This window comes from Polyodon spathula, chromosome 11 (genome assembly GCF_017654505.1).
Source record: "Polyodon spathula isolate WHYD16114869_AA chromosome 11, ASM1765450v1, whole genome shotgun sequence".
NCBI lineage: Eukaryota > Metazoa > Chordata > Actinopteri > Acipenseriformes > Polyodontidae > Polyodon > Polyodon spathula.
This window is the reverse complement of record NC_054544.1, coordinates 19,595,008-19,614,567: the sequence shown is the minus strand read 5'-3', so window position 1 is coordinate 19,614,567 and position 19,560 is coordinate 19,595,008. Positions and strand designations below refer to the sequence as shown.

At 37.0% G+C, this 19,560-nt stretch overlaps 1 protein-coding gene across 1 annotated transcript; it reads left to right on the top strand.

Annotated features, from left to right (window-relative positions):
- Positions 1-17,929: 17,929 nt before the first annotated feature.
- On the top strand, positions 17,930-18,724 carry LOC121323065 (leucine-rich repeat-containing protein 3-like). The gene has a single exon (XM_041263794.1). It carries the CDS (start codon positions 17,930-17,932, stop codon positions 18,722-18,724), a length of 795 nt encoding a protein of 264 aa, XP_041119728.1.
- Positions 18,725-19,560: the final 836 nt, after the last annotated feature.

Genomic DNA, 19,560 nt, shown 5'->3' with positions numbered 1-19,560 from the left:
ATTTATTTAAATCATTGCAATATGAGACATCCTGATTGACGTGCACCAGGATATTAAGAAAAGTGAATTTTACCCATAATCTCCTGTGAGAATCTGAACAAAATACACTTCTGGTCACGTATTTAATCTTCACACCTCATGGTGCACCACGGGCACCACAGTTGTATGTCCAGCCCGTACTGCCTCTAATTTTTTCAGAAACATTTTGGGTAAAAATGTAAAAAAAAAGAAAGATATGATTATATAAGTAATTTGTTTAATTAATTTGTTTAAAAGAAATTAATTTTTTCTTCATTAAATTTTAAAAATTAAGAACAAATGCATATATATATATATATATATATATATATATATATATATATATATATATATATATATATATATATGTATCTGTGTGTGTGTGTGTGTGTGTGTGTGTGTGATCTGGTATTACTATCAATGTGGGGACAAAATTTGAGAAAATGTCCCCACAAAGATAGTAACTCCTGAAAAAACGACGTTGTGGGGACGTAACCACTTTGTAAAACGCCTTTTTAAGAACTAAATATGCCCTTAAAAAAAAACTAAAAGTGCCAAAATATTTAGTTTGTTGTCGACTTTCACCCTGTGTAGAGTTTTGTCTGACTGGAGTTAGAAATAGTAAATACAAATAGAGTGATAGTCAATGAGAAGTCCCCATAAGCATAGGTAAACATAACGTGTGTGTGTGTGTGTGTGTGTGTGTGTGTGTGTGTGTGTGTGTGTGTGTGTGTGTGTGTGTGTGTGTGTGTGTGTGTGTGTGTGTGTGTGTGTGTGTGTGTGTAAAGAGAAAAAGGAAATTACATTTTCTTAAATAGATAAACAAATAACAATACTACAGTTCCTATAGAAAATCTACATCCCCTTGAACTTTTTTTCACATTTTGTTGTGTCAGTGCCTCAGAGTTTCATGCATTTAAATGAGGATTTTTTTCCACTTATCTACACACCATACTCCACACTGTTAAGGGGAAAAAAGTTTTTTATTTAGAACAAAAATATATATTAAAAATACAAAACTGAGGTCGGGGCTCTGACTTGGCCACTCAAGGACATTTATCTTTTTGTTCCTTAGCCACTCCAGTGTAGCTTTGGCTGTGTGCTTTGGGTTGTTGTCATGCTGAAAGGTGAATGTCCGTTTCAGTTTCAGCTTTCTTGCAGAGGGCAGCAGGTTTTTCTCAAGGACTTCTCTGTACTTTGCTCCATTCATTTTCCCTTCTATCCTGACAAGTGCCCCAGTCCCTGCCAGTGATAAACATCCCCATAACATGATGCTGCCACCACCATGCTTCACAGTAGGGATGGTGTTCTTTGGGTGATGCGCTGAGTTGGGTTTGTGTCAAACATAATGCTTCACATTTAGGCCAAAAAGTTCAATTTTAGTTTTGTCAGACCACAAAACTTTTTGCCACATGACTACAGAATCTCCTGAGTGTTTTTTTGCATACTTCAAAAGAGATTCAAGGTGGGCTTTCTTGAGTAATGGCTTCCTTCTTGCCACCCTACCATATAAGCCAGATTTGTGGAGTGCTTGGGCTATTGTTGTCACATGCACACTTTAACCAGTCTTGGCCATAAAAGCCTGTAGCTCTTACAAACTTGCCAATGGCCTCTTGGTAGCCTCTCTGATCAGTCTCCTTCTTGCTCGGTCATCCAGTTTGGAGGGACGGCCTGATCTAGACAGGGTCTTGGTGGTGCCTACACCTTCCACTTCTTAATAATTGTCTTGACCATGCTTCAAGGGATATTCAAGGCCTTTGATTTATTTTATACCCATCCCCTGATCTGTGCCTTTCAACAACTTTGCCCTGGAGTTCTTTTGAAAGCACCTTGGTGCTCATGGTTGAGTCTTTGCTTTGAAATGCAATACCCAGCAGAGGGAATGTACAGGAACTGCTGAACTCATCCTGAAATCATGTGAATCACTACAATTTAACACAAGTGGAGGCCACTTAACTTGGTGTGTGATTTTGAAGGTGATTAGTTACACCTGAGCTAATTTAGGATTGCTATTACAAGGGGGGTGGACACTTATCCAACCAAGCTGTTTCAGTTTTTATTTTTTAAATAATTTTCTAAAATTTCTAGAATATTTTATGATTAGGATGTGTAGATAAATGAAAAAAAAAACTATTTTGATGCATTTTAATTACAGGCTATAAGGCAACAAAAGGTGACAATTGTGAAAGGGGGCTGTGGGAGGGTAGTGGGTGGAGCTTTTGGGAAGGACCAGAAATGACAGCACACAGGAGCCGGAAATGGAGATTAGTCCTTAGAGCCCTGTATCATCAATGGTATCAGGGCAGGGTTTTATTTTACAAAAACAATAAAAATAGAACAGTCCAGTATTGCAAAAAATAAACAAGAAAACCACCTGGAATACCAGCAATGGTAAACTCAGGTTTGAAATAAAAAGAGTAAACAAAAATGTCACGGTTACAAAATAACAACAAAGGAAGCACTGGGTTTCGTTGTGGTACTGCGGTGGGTTTCCTCTCACCGCTTCTTAGCTCCCTTTCACAGATTAATGGCCAGTCCTCGGTTCCTCACTCCAGTAATCCAACAGTGTCCAAGATTTTCAAGCTTCTGTGAATAACAGCAGTGAATGAAAGCAACAAAGCAAGCACAGCATGTGTTTTCAGTTCAGCCCAGACAGCGCGAATGGCAAAACCATACTGCTTAAATACTGCCAAGTCCCACCCCTGCAATCAGCACGCTGCCCCACGTCAGCCAATCAACGAGAACAGCACAGCTGATTGCAATGATGGGACCCGACGGCCGCATGGTTCTACCTTGGGCCAAGATGGCTGCCTGACCCGGAACTTCCTGCATGGTCAGAGTTCAGCCTCCTGATCCAATCACGGTCAACCCTACACAGCGCTGCCGGTGGTCGGGAGGGCAAATTACGACAGGGACTCCTTCCAGTCCTGTCACAGGGGCGTAGACTTTCTATAGGCACGGTATATATTCATTTAAAAAAGATAATGAAAAGCAAGAGACAGAAAAGAGACAGAATTAAAATGCAAACAGAGATAACAGTCACATACAAATCACCAAGAAAGTTTGAGTCCTTTTCAGTAGACCCATGCAGTGTAACCTTGATTTTCTCCAGCTAAAGAAACTGCAGGATGTTTTTTAAACAGTGGACAAATGAGCTTGCTTCCAACTAAACAAGATCAGTTGTCTTGCCAGAGAAGGTCAAGGTGTCAAACTGCAATCTGTAAAAAGCTGCTTCCCTTGGAACGGCACCAAAAATAGCTATAAGTGGTGAGGGATCAATGGTTGAATTTAGGATTTGTGAGAGACTCAAAGATAGAGGTCCAGAATGGGGAAAAACTGGGAAAGACCTGCACATATGGATCAGGGTGGAATGGGGCCTGCTTACATGTGTCGCAAGTTGGAGCCCAGTTGGAGAATTTTTTTTTTAGTTTGGCCTAAGATAAACGGATATGATGCAGACTTTTAAATTGCATCACCCTGTGGCAGGGCAGGGGTGGGCCTGTAAACAGTGCATTGTTTGGTTTGTGTGTTGGTGGTGGTTGGCAGGGATGGGATTAATTCCTATCCCTGTGTGATAGAGAGAGAAAGGATCGATGCTGTAAATCTCCCTCCCGATTAGAAAGGGCACTGTGTAAGGGGGAAGGTAAGCTGCCTCCTAGAGCTGCCACCCCCGTGGTAGGTGGAAACCGGAAGGTGCAAGTACTCAGGACTATTCCATTGCAGTCAGCTGCGGGGCATCCCTATTAGGGAAACCATGGCAACGCGGTGACTGCGGGAAGGAGTTTGCTGGGTACAAAGGAGAGCAGCTACGGCAAAACCTCAGTTTTACGTTGATAATGAAAGTAGACGGCCGGAGCCTGTATTGTTTTGTTTTTGGATTACGTGTGTTTTGTGTTGCAGAGGAGGAGTGAGCCGCGGACCGGTAAAACACAGAGCACGTCCCTGCACAGCACAGCACAGCACACCGCACCGCACCGCACCGCACCGCACCACTCACGGCACCACGCTTCTCAGCACCAAGAGCACTGCGTGCACGGAGAACGTGGGGACGGACAAAGTCCTGTTTTTGTTTACTTTTTATTTCAATTAAGAAGAGCTGCTGTGTACCCCCCAATACCATTGCTGATAAAGGGGTGGACTTATTTGTGTTGGTATTTTTGTTATTATTTTTGTTATCATTAAAACAAGCAGACTGTTTTGGGAGAAAGATTGTGTGGACCTGCTTCATTCACTGCACCTGACCACACCCTGTCAAAAATATGTGAGAATGTGGCAGGAGCCTTTATTGAATAATTGATGATTAATTAAGCTCCAGCCACATGGGATATAAGGGAAGAGAAATTCTTTGTTTGGGGTTGTGTGTTTGGAAGGAGGTATGTGAGAGAGGGGGGAAGCATGAAACAAAAAGAAAACAAAAAGTGAGTCTAAAAACTAAAGTAAAACTAAAACTAGGATTAGAGAATCGGTGAAGGCAACTGCCCAGCCTGACCTCAATATTATTTTGTTTTATGTGTTTAAAGCTTTTATTTGGCTCTGTGAGCAGTGTTTTTATTTGTATAACCTTTTTATTTTTTAGTTTTGTTTAATAAATACGCGCACCAGCGCTTTCAAACCCACAAGTACCTGTCTGCCTCTTTGTCAACTTCCTGGTCTGGAAAGTTACTGCTCAGCTACCCTGTCACACAAAGCACAAATTGATGAGGAGAGCACTTGACAAAGCGTGGACTTGCATACCTAATCCTAAAATTCAAACCCTAAATCTAGGGACGGATAATGCAAAGAAAATATAGTGGAGTACATTTGGAATATTATACATTTAGTGCTAAGATTGGATTCAATGATTGCATTGTTTTAATGTAAAGATTATACGATATATATAAAGTAACACAATTTCAGCAACTGTATAGCCTGTATTTTGTACATTCGCTGGCTGTGGCTCAGGTTAATACTGATGTTTTCATTCAATTAATATTTATGAAAACATCATTAATATTTAATAAAGAAAGAGACACAAACAAATTCACAGTGTATTGTGATTCATTATCTTACAATGAATAATGTTCTGTGTGTATATTACTGGAACGCTAAGCATTTACTTATGTTCACAGTTTAAATAGTGGGTGTAAACATTTGAAACCTAAGCAAACATGTCCTTTCTCATTGATTAATACAGATTAGAAAATGATTCATTATCATCAGCCAATGAGCTTTCAGCTCAAGCAGGCTTCTATCAGACAGTAGATGCCCGCTGCTACGTCACAATATCAACAGTGAATCAAATTTAAATCCATCCGGGCAGATACTGGGTTTTTCATTTTTACTTGCTGTATTGAATATACGGTTCACATCTATTGGACTACGATACTATTGGTCCAAATGTATTTTATTATCCACCAAAACCAGCCAAACAATACTATATATATATTTTATATATATATATATATATATATATATATATATATATATATATATATATATATATATATATATATATATATATATATTATACGCATAATATATGGTCATTGTTGTTTTTTTCAGCTAGAAACAAGAATGTAATAGAAAATGTCAAATGTCGCCTTAGTAAAATAGGCAACGGCTATATGCAACAGCTTTGAAGTTTATTATCTATATGTTATATACGTTCAGGACATATTATGGGATGTTTGCATTACATTGATTAGTTTATGTTACCTTTCGTTTATTGCATTGCAAGCCCAGTGTACCATGCAACAATAGGAGGCGGTTTTCAGAATATGTTTTATTGCTTAAAAGACGTGCCTTTTGATTTGTTGATTCTTTTCCCCCAAAAGATATGTTAAGGTTTTAAAGGTACAACTCAGGCAATCCTCGCATTTTTGACACAATTGGTTCCCGAAAGTCGCGTTGTAAGTCGAAGCTTCGTAAGTCAAAGCACATTTTCCCATAGGAACAATGTTATAAATTGGGGTTACATTCCTGACTCTTCAGCCTGATAATATAGTTTTACAAAAATGACCTGTTATGTTGTACTCAAGCAAATATTTTTTTATCTCTTTATACCCAGTGATTACGTGCATATTACTCAGACACCTACCTGGCTTGATTAACATTACAGACTTGGAGCTTTCCAATGACGTATTCAGTGTGTGTATGTGGTACTCCTAGCAGGAAATACAATTGCCTGAAGCTAAGCCCCTCATCATGTGACAGGGTTCACAGCTTAGGTTGCTCTTATCAGATATTATTAACATCAAATACATTTAAAAAAAAAAACAGATACATGCATTAAAAAAAAAACATAAAACAAAAAAAAACACTAGACTGAGTCAGGGCGACCAGGGCAGGTACTGCAGTTCGGACAGTAGGTATGGTACACATGACGCATGGCTCAGGCCTCGCCGTGCTGTAAATGCCATATCAATGTCATAAAGTCAAAGCAGGGTAATAATGCAAAAGAGTCGTAAGTGCCGTGCGTCGTAAGTCTATGATCTATATATAGTAGTCAAAAGTTTACATACCCCAATTGAAATTTATAATTTCTAAAAATTTCTCAAAAACAAATAATTATAGGAAAAATCTTTTGTAGCAAAAGTTTTGCTTTTGTGGATAAGGAAAAAAAAAGTTACAAGAAATAGATTTCAGCATTTTTTTTTATATATTTATATATTTTATATATCTAAATGTTAAATACTCTAAATGCAAAAATGCTAATTCAAACGTATTCATACCCTTACAAGGAAAATCACATTAATAGCTAATTGAGGCACCTTTAGCAACAATAACCTTTTTTAATTGATGAGGACCAATTCTTCAACACAAAATTGTTCCAGTTCATTCAAATTCTGAGTACTTCTCTTGTGCACAGCCTTCTTCAACTCATACCAAAGATTCTCAATTAGATTTAGATCGGGACTTTGACTAGGTCATTCCAGAACATTGATTGTATTCTTCTTTAACCATTCTGAAGTAGATTTTGATGTGTGCTTTGGATCGTTGTCATGTTGGAACGTCCAGTTGTGCTTAACCAAATTTTGTAGTGGAGGGTTTCCGATGATTGGCCAATATCTTTTGGTATACTATGGAATCCATTTTACCATGTACTGGAACTAAATTTCCTGTGCCATTGGAAAAACAGCCCCATATAAGGATATTACCACCTCCATGCTTGACAGTAGGTATGGTGTATCAGTGGGACCAAATAGCTCGATTTTTGTTTCATCACTCTACAAAACTTTTGACCAGAACTCATATCCATCATTCAAATGCTGTTTTGCTAACTTTAAACGATTGTCCTTATGATGCTTTCCTAAGAGACTTTTTGCTTGGCCTGCGACCATTGAGACCTTCACCATGCAATACTCTACCTGTGGTTGAAATGGAAACCCCAGTCTCACTTGCAGTCAATTCACTTTGAATATCTTTGGCAGTCAATCTTGGATTGTTATTAACCTTGAAAGAACCTTCTTTCTTCCAGACCGAGGGAGTGTTGTACTTCTTGAAAATAGAAACAATAGTTGAAATTGGGATATTTAAATGCTTGGAAATCTTCTTGTATCCTTCTCCAGCTTTATGACAATAAATAATTTTCTGCCTAAGGTCTTCCGGTAGCTCTTTACTTTTTCCCATACTGACTTATTGGTAATGATAGCAGTCATCCTGTGCCTAACCCTTTTATACTCTCTAAGAATATTTACCTACAATCCAGCATTTTCTAGACTTTTCTATGCTTGCTCAAAAGAGCATGCAAAACTAGCAACCTTCTTTATGGTATATTTTGCCAAAAATATAACAAAGTAGAATATGTAGGAGAAACAGCTACAACATTGAATATGAATACTAGATCATTAGATCATTAACTATGTAGTAAATGACACCACAAACATATTAACAGTGTCGTTACCACGGCATCAAAAGCACATAAGAACGAAAACAAAATTAACCACATTTGTTAATATGTCAGTAAGCTATTTATTAGATCTATTAATAGCCATGTAAGCTGTAGTGTGTTTCCTTTATTTGATAGAGGCTTTCAGAACCAGAATTCTTGATGTGCAGGCTATACTGTGACTGTATTGCTGGGATCGATAAGCTAAATTGTCTGCAGGGTTATTTGCGGTACACTCTGGCAGGAAATTAAGCACCCCTCTGTTCAAAACAAATAAATTGGTGAATGGTACACAGTCATTTTGTAACGCTCCAGATATGTGATTTCTTTCTTCCTTAATCAGTTCCATATATTTGGGTAATTAACACTGAATCATTCCGACTGGACTGTTTCATTAGAGTACAGCAGATTTTCTATTTAGACTCATATGATGAAAGAGTACTGTTAGGAATACAGTAGCCACTTAAGGTATTTTGTAACCACTGATTACATGCCAGTAATTAACTATTCCATAACATGTTGCTTCATATAACAAGAAAATGTGATGTTCTGTACCATAGGGCTGCAATTGACTTCACTGTTGTTAATATACAGTGGTTCTCAAAAGTATTCAACCCCGTTGGACTTTTCCACATTTTATTGTGTTACAACATGAAATCAAAATGGATTTAATCTAAAATTGTTCTAAATGAATTACAAATATAAAATGAAAATAATTGATTGCATAAGTATTCAACCCCCTTTGCTATGACACACCTAAATAAGCTCTGATGCAACCAATTGTCTTTAGAAGTCACAGAATTAGTTCTGACTCAAGCTGGGTGAATACTTATGCAATCAGTTATTTTCTGTTTTGTATTTGTAATTGATTTAGAACAATTAGTAGATTTTTTTTTTGTGTGTGTGTTGATCAGTGGCAAAAACTCTTAATTAAATCCATTTTAATTCCATGTTGTAACACAATAAAATGTGGAAAAGCCCAAGGAGGGTGAATATTTTTGAGAGCCACTGTACTTTTGTTAAACTAGATATCCGCACTGACTACTGGTAAACAGATATGACCTGGGTTATCATATTTTTGCTTTATTGTTTTTTTTTTTTGTTGTTTTTTTTTGTTTGTTTGTTTTCTGTGGTGTGTATTGTGAGACACTGCTGCCTGGTATTGAAGCCTTGGTCTCTTCCACTCATATCCCAGTTTACTTTTAAATAAATAAACAAATAAAATAGACCCCTTGTCAGTGCTACTCTTTCTTGTTATAGGTTGCCAAATGCACAGCTGTATGTATTTAATGATATATCTGTTTCTCCCCCCCCTCCCCTTGTGTGAAAATGAAGCCTTTCATCACATATATCGTTTGCATAATTCATCTATTGAACCTTCCAAATTGTAAACCTGATAAATGAGATTTCACCTTTTTTTTTTTTTTAACTGATTCCAATTCATGTAATGGTTAAGCCAGTAGATTCTTTTGTGTTTTTCTGTTTCTGCTATTTTCTTGTTGTGTTTGTTGTATGAGCAAGCTGTGCCCCAGCTGAATGCTCTCAGAAGCGTTATTTCTGTATGGATTGTGTAGTAAACATGATTATGTTTATTGATTTTAGTTGTTAGGGGTTCTCCACTGTCTAATGTGATTTTGGTTCTTTTATTTTTTTATGTAAACAAGTTTGCTGTACAAGTATTGGTAAACATATTCTTGTTTGGCTGTTGCTATGAAAGCTTGTGACTCATAACTTGTGAATGACTGAATTGATTTTATAATACAAAAGCGGCTAACTGCTATTTATTAATATAACTATGGCTACATTATGTAATTTTGTTTCAACAATTTGATTATTTTGTTTTGCCATATGCTAAAAATTGTATTATAATTGAATTGCAACTGTGAAATTGTTTATATTACCAGTACTTTACCAATCAAGATAACTCCTGAAAAGATATTCAATACATTTACCTGCAAATATAGCACATATAATACAGAGATACCAGAGACTGGGGGTTGTATAGCACATTTACTGTTTACCGTGATGGAGCAGAAGAGCACTGCACAAAAGAAGACAGGGTGCCATCAGACTGTTCAAATAACAAAGGGGTTTACAGTTTCAGTCAAAATTGTTTATCCTATTTGATTACAAACTAAGATCTATTCATTCTTTCTTTTTAAACAAATTAAATAATATTATTTTTTGTGGCTTGGCCATATCTGTTTCTCATTAACGTTCCCCCTTTGTCATCTGTATTGTTTTTTGTACAGTGATTTGCTGTAGTGACAGAATGCAAAGCTATTCTGCTTTTTCATTTTGCAAATAAAGTAGTTTTTGTATGCACTTTAAAATCTGTATGAGATACAGCCTAAATATAGCAAGGGAAGCCTAGAAAAAAATATAAGATTTTGCAAACAATGCACGGTCATGACGTGAAATCTAATTGGAAATGTAATAATGGAATAGTAAGTTTGTTAAATAGTCTGGATGGTAAGCCTCATTCAATTTCATTAGGGCCTAATTCAATACAGTCTATTTGCTGCAGAATAAGGTGGAAAAACACAGGTTTTCTATGCAGTCAGAGAATTTTTAGTTTAACAATTGCAAAAAAGCATGCAAGGCTTTTTTTTTGGTATTTATAACCAAATCAATACACTTATCATATATAATACTTGTTCAATAAAACTACACTCACGTCACATTCATGCTGAAACCTAGCTGCAGCTTACTTCAGTGTATTTTTACTACTCAATAAGCTGTTTAAAGATGCCGAAAATGATTAAAGCAAATCACCCCTAAAGATTGGGTCAATGAGTTTGGTAATAGCCATCCAGATGACAAAGATTAACTCAAGATAAACTCGTATGAAAGCTATTCTTTGGTTTTCATTGTTAGTAGACAGACATATTTGTAATGTTTAAAGTAAAATGGTACATTTTGTTTATATTGTAATGATCTTGGTTCTCGCAAGCAGTGGTTTCTCACAGGCCGAGGTGGGACGCAACATGGGACTTCTCGCGCTGAGCATAGCTCCGATACCACTATACAACAGAGCCGGCTCCCTTGCAGGAGCGTATATCAGGCTTATGTCTTTTCAGATTGCGTCACCTACCAGCTCTGACCCCTACCCTTGCGCATGCTACACTCTGCCCTGCCAGCCTCAAGTCCTCCCTCAAACTTGCTCACCAGGTTACAAGCTTCTAAGTGCACAGCCAGGGTACCTGCATCCACTTCCTGACACCAATGTACATACTGTGGTTCCCACAGGCAGGAGTTTCTCACAGGCAGAGGTGGTACGCAAACCAGGAACCTCCCACTCTGAAGCATAGCTTTGATACCGCTGTACAAAGGAGCTGGCTCTTTTGTACAGCGGTATCGGCGCTATTCTTTAGTGTGAGAGGTCCCAGGTTTGCGCCCGCCTTCCACCTGTGTGGATTGCCATGCCCTGTGTGATGTGCGTACCTGTGGGAACTGAGGTTCGCTAAATTGGTGTCAGGAGTGGACACAGGTACCCTGGCCGTGCACTTAGAAGCTTGTAACCTGGTGAGCAAGTCTGAGGGCACAGTTGAGGCTGGCAGGGCAGAGTGTAGCGTGCACAAGGGTAGGGGTCAGAGCTGAAAACACATACGCCTGATATACACTCCTGCAAGGGAGCCAGCTCTTTTGTACAGCAGTATTGGCGCTATGCTTCATAGTTTGTTCGTGTCCCACCATCGCCTGTGAGAAACTCACGCCTGCGGGAACCACGGTTTGTTACAATATTATTGATTGATGGCACTCTGGTGAGCTATTATTAAATAGTACTGTTTGTGTGTCTTATAATCTGATGGTTGGGGGAAGGATTCAACTTTAGCCTTTTATTTCAATTGTGGAATAACGCTGATTTATTTTTTTATTTATTTATTTTGGATAATTTTGTTTTATTTATTATGGAAAACTAAGATCCCTTCTGATCATGATGTTAAGGGAGTAATTCACAAAGCCATTTCCCCCAAAGTGTCATTTGCAATTTTTTTGGATAGAAGAAAAGACACTGAAAAAAGGGGGGTTTTTTTGTGTTATCATCCATAATTATCCAACACTGAATAGTGCTGAATTTAAAAATACTAAAAGAAATACTCATGGAAACTAAAATTAAATGACAAACGTTTTGGTTGCACTCTTTGTAGCTCAAGAAACTGACCAATGAGAAGCGAACGCAGGTTAAAGACCACAAATGTCATATTTGAGCAGCCTGAGGTCTCTCAAGCGCTGAAGAATAAGTAAAGGAAGAGACACTATAGTTCTGGCTTTCATGAAAGAGAGTGCCCTGCTGAAAACTCCAGAAAACTACTGGTGAGCTGGTGATAGCCAGGGATTTCTGGAAGACTCCAAAGGATTGAAGAGCCTACAAAGGTACCACAAAATGTTCCTGTCAGGACAACTGAGGAAGTCAACACCTCCGCTCACTTTTTAAAGTAACAAAAACGCTTATTCACTGCCAAACATGAACTGCTTTTGATGTGTAATGGCTGCAGTATAGGATACTCACCTTAGGTTGAGGGTTTCGGTGTTGGGAGAGGATTATTAATAGTTTTATTAACAATGCTATGATAACCAATGCAGTGTCCTGACAGAACCATTTGGTGGTACCTTTGTAAGGACAACCCAAAGGATTGCATCCCAGTATTACCAAATAAAGTGATAGCTTATAGGCTACTAGTTTCTGAAACACTTTGCTGTTTTAAATAATACTGTACATAGTACTTCAAAGTCTGATTTAAACTTTTGTCTGCAGGACCCCAACGCTACATTCAAACAGATTGTAACAAGAACAGTGCTGTGGGAGTTTAATTAAACAATTGACTGTTGCTCCACAGATTATAGCAGAGTACCAATTTGCAAGAACAGGCTAAATAGTTTTGTTTGATGAAGACCACATGCAGGGTAAGTCAACAGTTTTATGGAATCATTTTTCACTTGAAAAAAAAAACAAATTTGTTTTGTCATGCAAAAATTAGTTTTTTTTTTCCAACTGATATAACATGTGTTGTACACATTCTGACAGTTTGTTCTGTGTTAGAATACATAGTACAGCAAGCATGAAAATGTAAATAGATTTCAATACAGTGATGATGTAATGTACAGTATATGAACACAGCATGGCGATTTATGTTTTGGTTGATCTAGCGGCTAGCCCACAGTACATCTGACTGTGGCAGGTAAGTAGACCTGAAGAGCAGCTCCTGTACTCTTAGTCAAACCTTAACACAGACATATGAAAAAACTCAATATATTAGTAATTGCAATAATAACCACTCAGAATAATGGCAAACATAGATGGCAAGAGAACAATAAAAGATCTAATAAAACTAAGAATAAACAAATGTTTGTTTGTTTTTAACTGATGTTATTGTAATATAATGCCTGTTTTTATAACTGGTTGTACACGTATTGCTAGCTTCCAGGGTCTTGTTGAAAAGGTATATATATATATATATATACTGGCGAAAGTAAATTGTAAATAAACAAGTATATTAGTTACACTTACAGGTTCCTCAAAATATATAACCAGATTATGATATGCTCAATAACCTGCACTAAAATGTCCTGACCAAGTTTTATCACAATTGGTTATATATGAACATATGTGGGCATGTATTATTCAGAGACACTACCCCTTGTGTACCTTGTGTTAAAGAATGTCCTAGCCAAGTTTCATCAGAGAAATTCAGTATACAGTTGAAAATAAATTAGCATGTATCCATGAATCTATAACAATTAGTTTTATTAGTTGTAGGCTGGTAGTGTTTGCAGTGCTCTGGTTCTGGTTGTGTTTCTGCCTTACTGAGGGACTGTAATGGAAATTACATCATAGCCTATAAGGACTCTGTATTTTACATAAGAAAACAAATTATTATGTAAAGGCTGCAATACCCACCAAAAAGAAGATTCAACATGCATGGTATTTGATATAAATGTGTATTTGAAAACTCCCAGTGATATGTGTACACTATTTTGTGGGCATATTGTCATATTACTAATATAGCGACTCATAAGGTTTGTTTAAAGAGTAATGACAAATGGTTTTGTTAGCAACTCGTATAACAATTTCATTTTCCTTTCATTTGCATTTTTTTGGTCTAAAGACCTTCATAATTCAGACCCATAATGACACTGACTTGTATTCTGTAAGTTTATATATTATTAATAATACCGGTAAATCTACTAATAAGAAGAAGAAGAAGAAGAAGAAGAAGAAGAAGAAGAAGACTCAGTACAGATTGAAGTGCTCCGTGAATAAAATATTGAAGCCCTTTACTCTTCTGTCTCATTTGAGTCCAGCGGACACCGTATATTGGTATGGCTGTATCGCCCACATGCATGTTTCAGTTCGTCTATTTATCTGCTTTCTATCTATTTTAAATTAATATAAGTCAGTACGAAGACGCGTCATCCCTGTTGTTGAAACGCTGTCAGTATTAAATTAGTAATGAAGTAATGATTTCTTCCCGGCGGTGGAATAGCCAATGAGCACAGAGGCAGCTGCAGATTGGTTTAATACTACACCGAAACGTTGGTCAGGGAGCGAATGTTTCATTGAAGAGAGACTGGTCAAAGCAGCAAAAAGTGAAGACTGAAGTGGAGATGCCAGTACTTGCATTGAGGTAATCAAGTTATATTGCTGTTTTACATCTCGTTTTTGTTATAAAGAGAAAGCAGTCGAACTACCAGCTGGCAGGTTTAATTGACTAAAATACAGTACAGTGTACACTGATACTGATAGTGTTTTTAATTAAGGGTGTGTGTGTGGTGCGTGTATGTATATATATATATATATTATATATATATATTATATCTATTATACATACATTAAGAATAGTTATATATAATATATATTAATATATATATATATATATATATATATATAGATATTATGTTCATTTTTCAGCTAGAAACAAGAATGTAATAGAAAATGTCAAATGTCGCCTTAGTAAAATAGGCATGCAACGGCTTTGAAGTTTATTATCGATATATTATTTACAACATGTATGTTCACGACATATTATGGGATGTTTGCATTACATTGATTAGTTTATGTTAACTTTCGTTTATTGCATTGCCAAGCCCGGTGTATTATGAAACAATAGGAGTAGGTTTTCAGAATATGTTTTATTGCTTAAAACACGTGCCTTTTGATTTGTTGATTCTTTTTCCCCAAAAGATAAGTTAATGTTTTAAAGGTACAACTCTAACTTCTATGATAGTCTAATTATTATTATTATTATTATTATTATTATTATTATTATTATTATTATTATTATTATTATTATTATAACAACGTAAGGTTTTGTTGTGTAATACCAAACAACTTTCTACTTTTGTTTGTCAAAATGTTTGAAAAATCGCGCGCCTAAAATTGAATCACAGAGAACACTTGAGAAGTTTCAGTCAGTTCTGATAAAGACTTATTTCAAAATAATAATTAAATGCAGGTTACGTCTTGTCAAAAAAGGGTGGGTTCCTGTCAGGTCGTAAGTTCCCTAGAATATCAAACTTCACTTTCAAAGACGGTTTCATACACCATTATTCAGAACCTGTCGTCTTGGACAGTTTCGGTTGGACATTCTATGCTAGGGGTTGAGATCAGCTAACGGACACCGTACAATTAATACAATGTACTAACGAATTTTAAACTTGCCATGACTACAACTAAGTTTACGCGGCTAAAACATAATGCCCAGATTTTAGTCATTTAAGTATAGATGCATCGTTATGTCATTATCATAAGAGCGTTACGGATTGAAACCACAAAATCGGTGTGTGAATGTAACAATATAATCTTACGGGCGTTGCAACAATTTTGTTGCACGTTAATCGTCATATTGCTGAGGGAGGACTCATAAATATTTTTACATGTCTGAGGGACCCCTCTAACCAGTAAATCGATTATGACAGGTTTTACTGTATCCAATGTAAATTTGCTCTTTTGGTGGATATGTGTATAATAAACACAGCTAAAGTAAGTGGAAGGGATCCTATGTCCTGCAGTACTGATTATAAGAATGATACTTGTAAGCATTACAGGAGTTATGCAGCCTGTAATAAGTCTCACTTAAGGTTGTCAGTGTTCATTGAATCAGTTAATTAATTGTAACAAGATCCTGGTAACTATGGAGGTGTTTAGCCTGGGCCTGATAGCTAACACCTAATAATGTTAGTAACACATTTCAGGACTGGATGCAGGACAGGTCACATTCCTTTCCCCAACTAGGTTTCCTCATGTTACATATATATTATTTGTTATCACAGTAAAATAATGCAGATGCAGATAGACAGACCCACTAACTATAGAGGCTTTATATTCCAGCAAATCAAAAAGTGCTGACCTGTGCCTCACAGTATCACAGATTAATTTTAAATGCACTGGAACTGGAACATGCAAAGGTTCTTCATAAATATGTAGGCCCTGCTTGAAACCAAAACTTACATCCCTGAAAACTGAAGTTGGTAATAACTACTTTAGATGACAGCTAATAAGCCTTCCCTTTTTTTTTTTTTTTAATTGTTAGGTGATGTGCCTGAAATTAATTTAGTTCACTCAAAGATTATAGATGACAATTTATGGAAATGTATTTGGCAGTCCCACAGCTTCAAGTTCTGTTTTGTTTTTCAGTACCCTGCTGTGTGTGTGTCTTGCTTGTTGGTTTAAACAAACAACTCCCCTAAACAAACTTCAAACTATCAATTGCACAGACAAGCAATCAAGCTGTCAAAAAATATAAACTTTACTTTTGTGAAAGTCAGACTGTCTTCCTTCCAAGTCTGGCTACCCAAAAGGGGGAGACAGGATGTCAAATTATGCTAAGCCTGAATCACTGATCCTTTTTAACCTTGGGCCTAGGGTCAAGAGCATGATCACCAAGAAAAAAAATTGAACATAAGTAAGTCTTGACATGGTCCATTGGCCCACTTGAACTAGAATGAACCCGATTTCCACATCCATTAAAAGATTCAGCAGTGGAAATCGTTGAGGAAAGGACATATTTTCCTTCAGAACAACTCAGTCACCTGGAAGACTAGTCATATTTACGTAAATAAAAAGAAGAAAACTGGGTATCCAGCTTCTGCTATTTTTACTCCTAATACATTTGAATCATAGCAAATTAAATAGGTTTGAAAAACTCAAACAATCACAGAGTGATCTATTTACTTACAGAAACAGTTATTTCCCAGTGTTGTTTTCCCCTTACACAATTATAACCAAAGTCTATTCTACTTGGGCCCCTTTGATCTTCCGTTATCAGACATTTCTAATTGTCTTTGTTGGAATGTTGAATATTCTTTTGTAGACTTCTCCAGAATGAAAGCCTTCTCTTTTGTTTCTCAATTAATTGCATAGAGAGTGCTTTTCTAAAACATCCCTGCTCATTCACATACTGTATGGCCAAATGTTTTGGATCGCCCTATAGAATTAATTTTGCATCAGAAAGTCGCATGAAACCTGCCTAATAATAATGTTATGTTAACATATTGAATTATGTATCGCTTTGTAGTTTTTCATATACTGAACTGTGACATTTCGAAATCTAACATGAAATACTATACTACTATTATGGCTTTTAGCAGAGTTTTGCAGTATCAAGCATAAGTTATGTTTCAATCCTAAAATTTTAGGTGATGCAAAACTTTCGACCATAGCTGTAGATCGTGTCTGGTATAGTAAAGATCAGACACAATTGTTTTTTTAGATAGCTGTGACAAGCACAAAAGATAGCGCAAGGTACTTCAGTCTATACTGTATAATATATATATATATTATATATATATATATATATATATATTTTTTTTTATCTTCACAGCTCTGCACCATTAAATACCCATGCTGTGTATTGTCCAAATGGTAAGAACATCGAATGAAACTCTTTTAACTAATGGGGTAACAAAACTGAAACTCCTGCACCCAGGAACATCAAATGCTGCACCAAGTTATTTGAAAGCCCTCATTAATCACCATCCTGTTACTGTCTTAAACATGACTACATTCAGAAATTAAGAGGAAGAATGCAAATCGGGTTGGACATGGTAAATAAACCGATGCCTGCTCTGTTTAGGAAACCCTTCAGAGTGGCTGGTTTAACACTCCACAGGGGTCTACTGTTAATGCTTGTGTTTGTAGGGCGTGTTTTAACCTGCCCCAAAAGCTGCCACTGCGCAGAGAAAAATGGCATGATAGCTGTGCATTGTGCCTCCCGTAACCTGGAAGAAATCCCTACCGACCTGCCAGGAGATACTGTGTCTTTGTTCTTGGACTCGAACAGAATCACCAAAATACCAAACAATGCCTTCAAAGATCTGAGCCATCTCCAGGAGCTGGACTTGTCAAAGAACTCCATCGAGATCATCGACATCGGAGCCTTCAACGGCGTGGCCGAGGGCCTCCGCTTGCTGGACCTTTCCAACAATCACATCCAGAGTGCACCTAAGGAGGCCTTTTCCAAACTTAAGGCAAAAATCCGTCTCTCTAATAACCCATGGCACTGTGAGTGTGTCCTGCAGGAGGCTTTGCGGGAGCTGAAGCTGGATCCAGAGACAGTCAATGAGATCAGCTGCCAGACCTCTGTCCAAGAGGAATATGCGGGCAAGCCCTTGATCCAGGTTCTCGACTCAGGCATTAACTTTTGCAATTTTCACCACAAGACCACTGATGTGGCAATGTTTGTCACCATGTTTGGCTGGTTCACCATGGTCATCTCATATGTGGTGTATTACGTGAGGCATAACCAGGAAGATGCCAGACGGCACCTGGAGTACTTGAAGTCTCTCCCCAGCACTCAACTTACCAAGGACTTTGATACCATTAGCACTGTGCTGTAGCTCTATTTTATTGTAATGGAATTCAAAAATGCATTCCCACAGTTTTTGTAGTGTATGGCAGTTCTGAAAGATCAGTATAGTGAAAATGTATGTGTAACACCAAGATACTGTACAATGGTTAATTTATATCTATCTATCTATCTATATATATATATATATATATATATATATATATATATATATATATATATATATATATATATACAGCTCTGGAAAAAATTAAGAGACCACTGCAAAATTATCAGTTTCTCTGGTTTTACTATTTATAGGTATGTGTTTGGGTAAAATGAACATTTTTGTTTTATTCTATAAACTACTGACAACATTTCTCCCAAATTCCAAATAAAAATATTGTCATTTAGAGCATTTATTTGCAGAAAATGACAACTGGTCAAAATAACAAAAAAGATGCAGTGTTGTCAGACCTCGAATAATGCAAAGAAAATAAGTTCATATTCATTTTTAAACAACACAATACTAATGTTTTAACTTAGGAAGAGTTCAGAAATCAATATTTGGTGGAATAACCCTGATTTTCAAGCACAGCTTTCATGCGTCTTGGCATGCTCTCCACCAGTCTTTCACATTGATGTTGGGTGACTTTATGCCTCTCCTGGCGCAAAAATTCAAGCAGCTTGGCTTTGTTTGATGGCTTGTGACCATCCATCTTCCTCTTGATCACATTCCAGAGGTTTTTAATGGGGTTCAGGTCTGGAGATTGGGCTGGCCATGACAGGGTCTTGATCTGGTGGTCCTCCATCCACACCTTGATTGACCTGGCTGTGTGGCATGGAGCATTGTCCTGCTGGAAAAAACAATCCTCAGAGTTGGGGAAC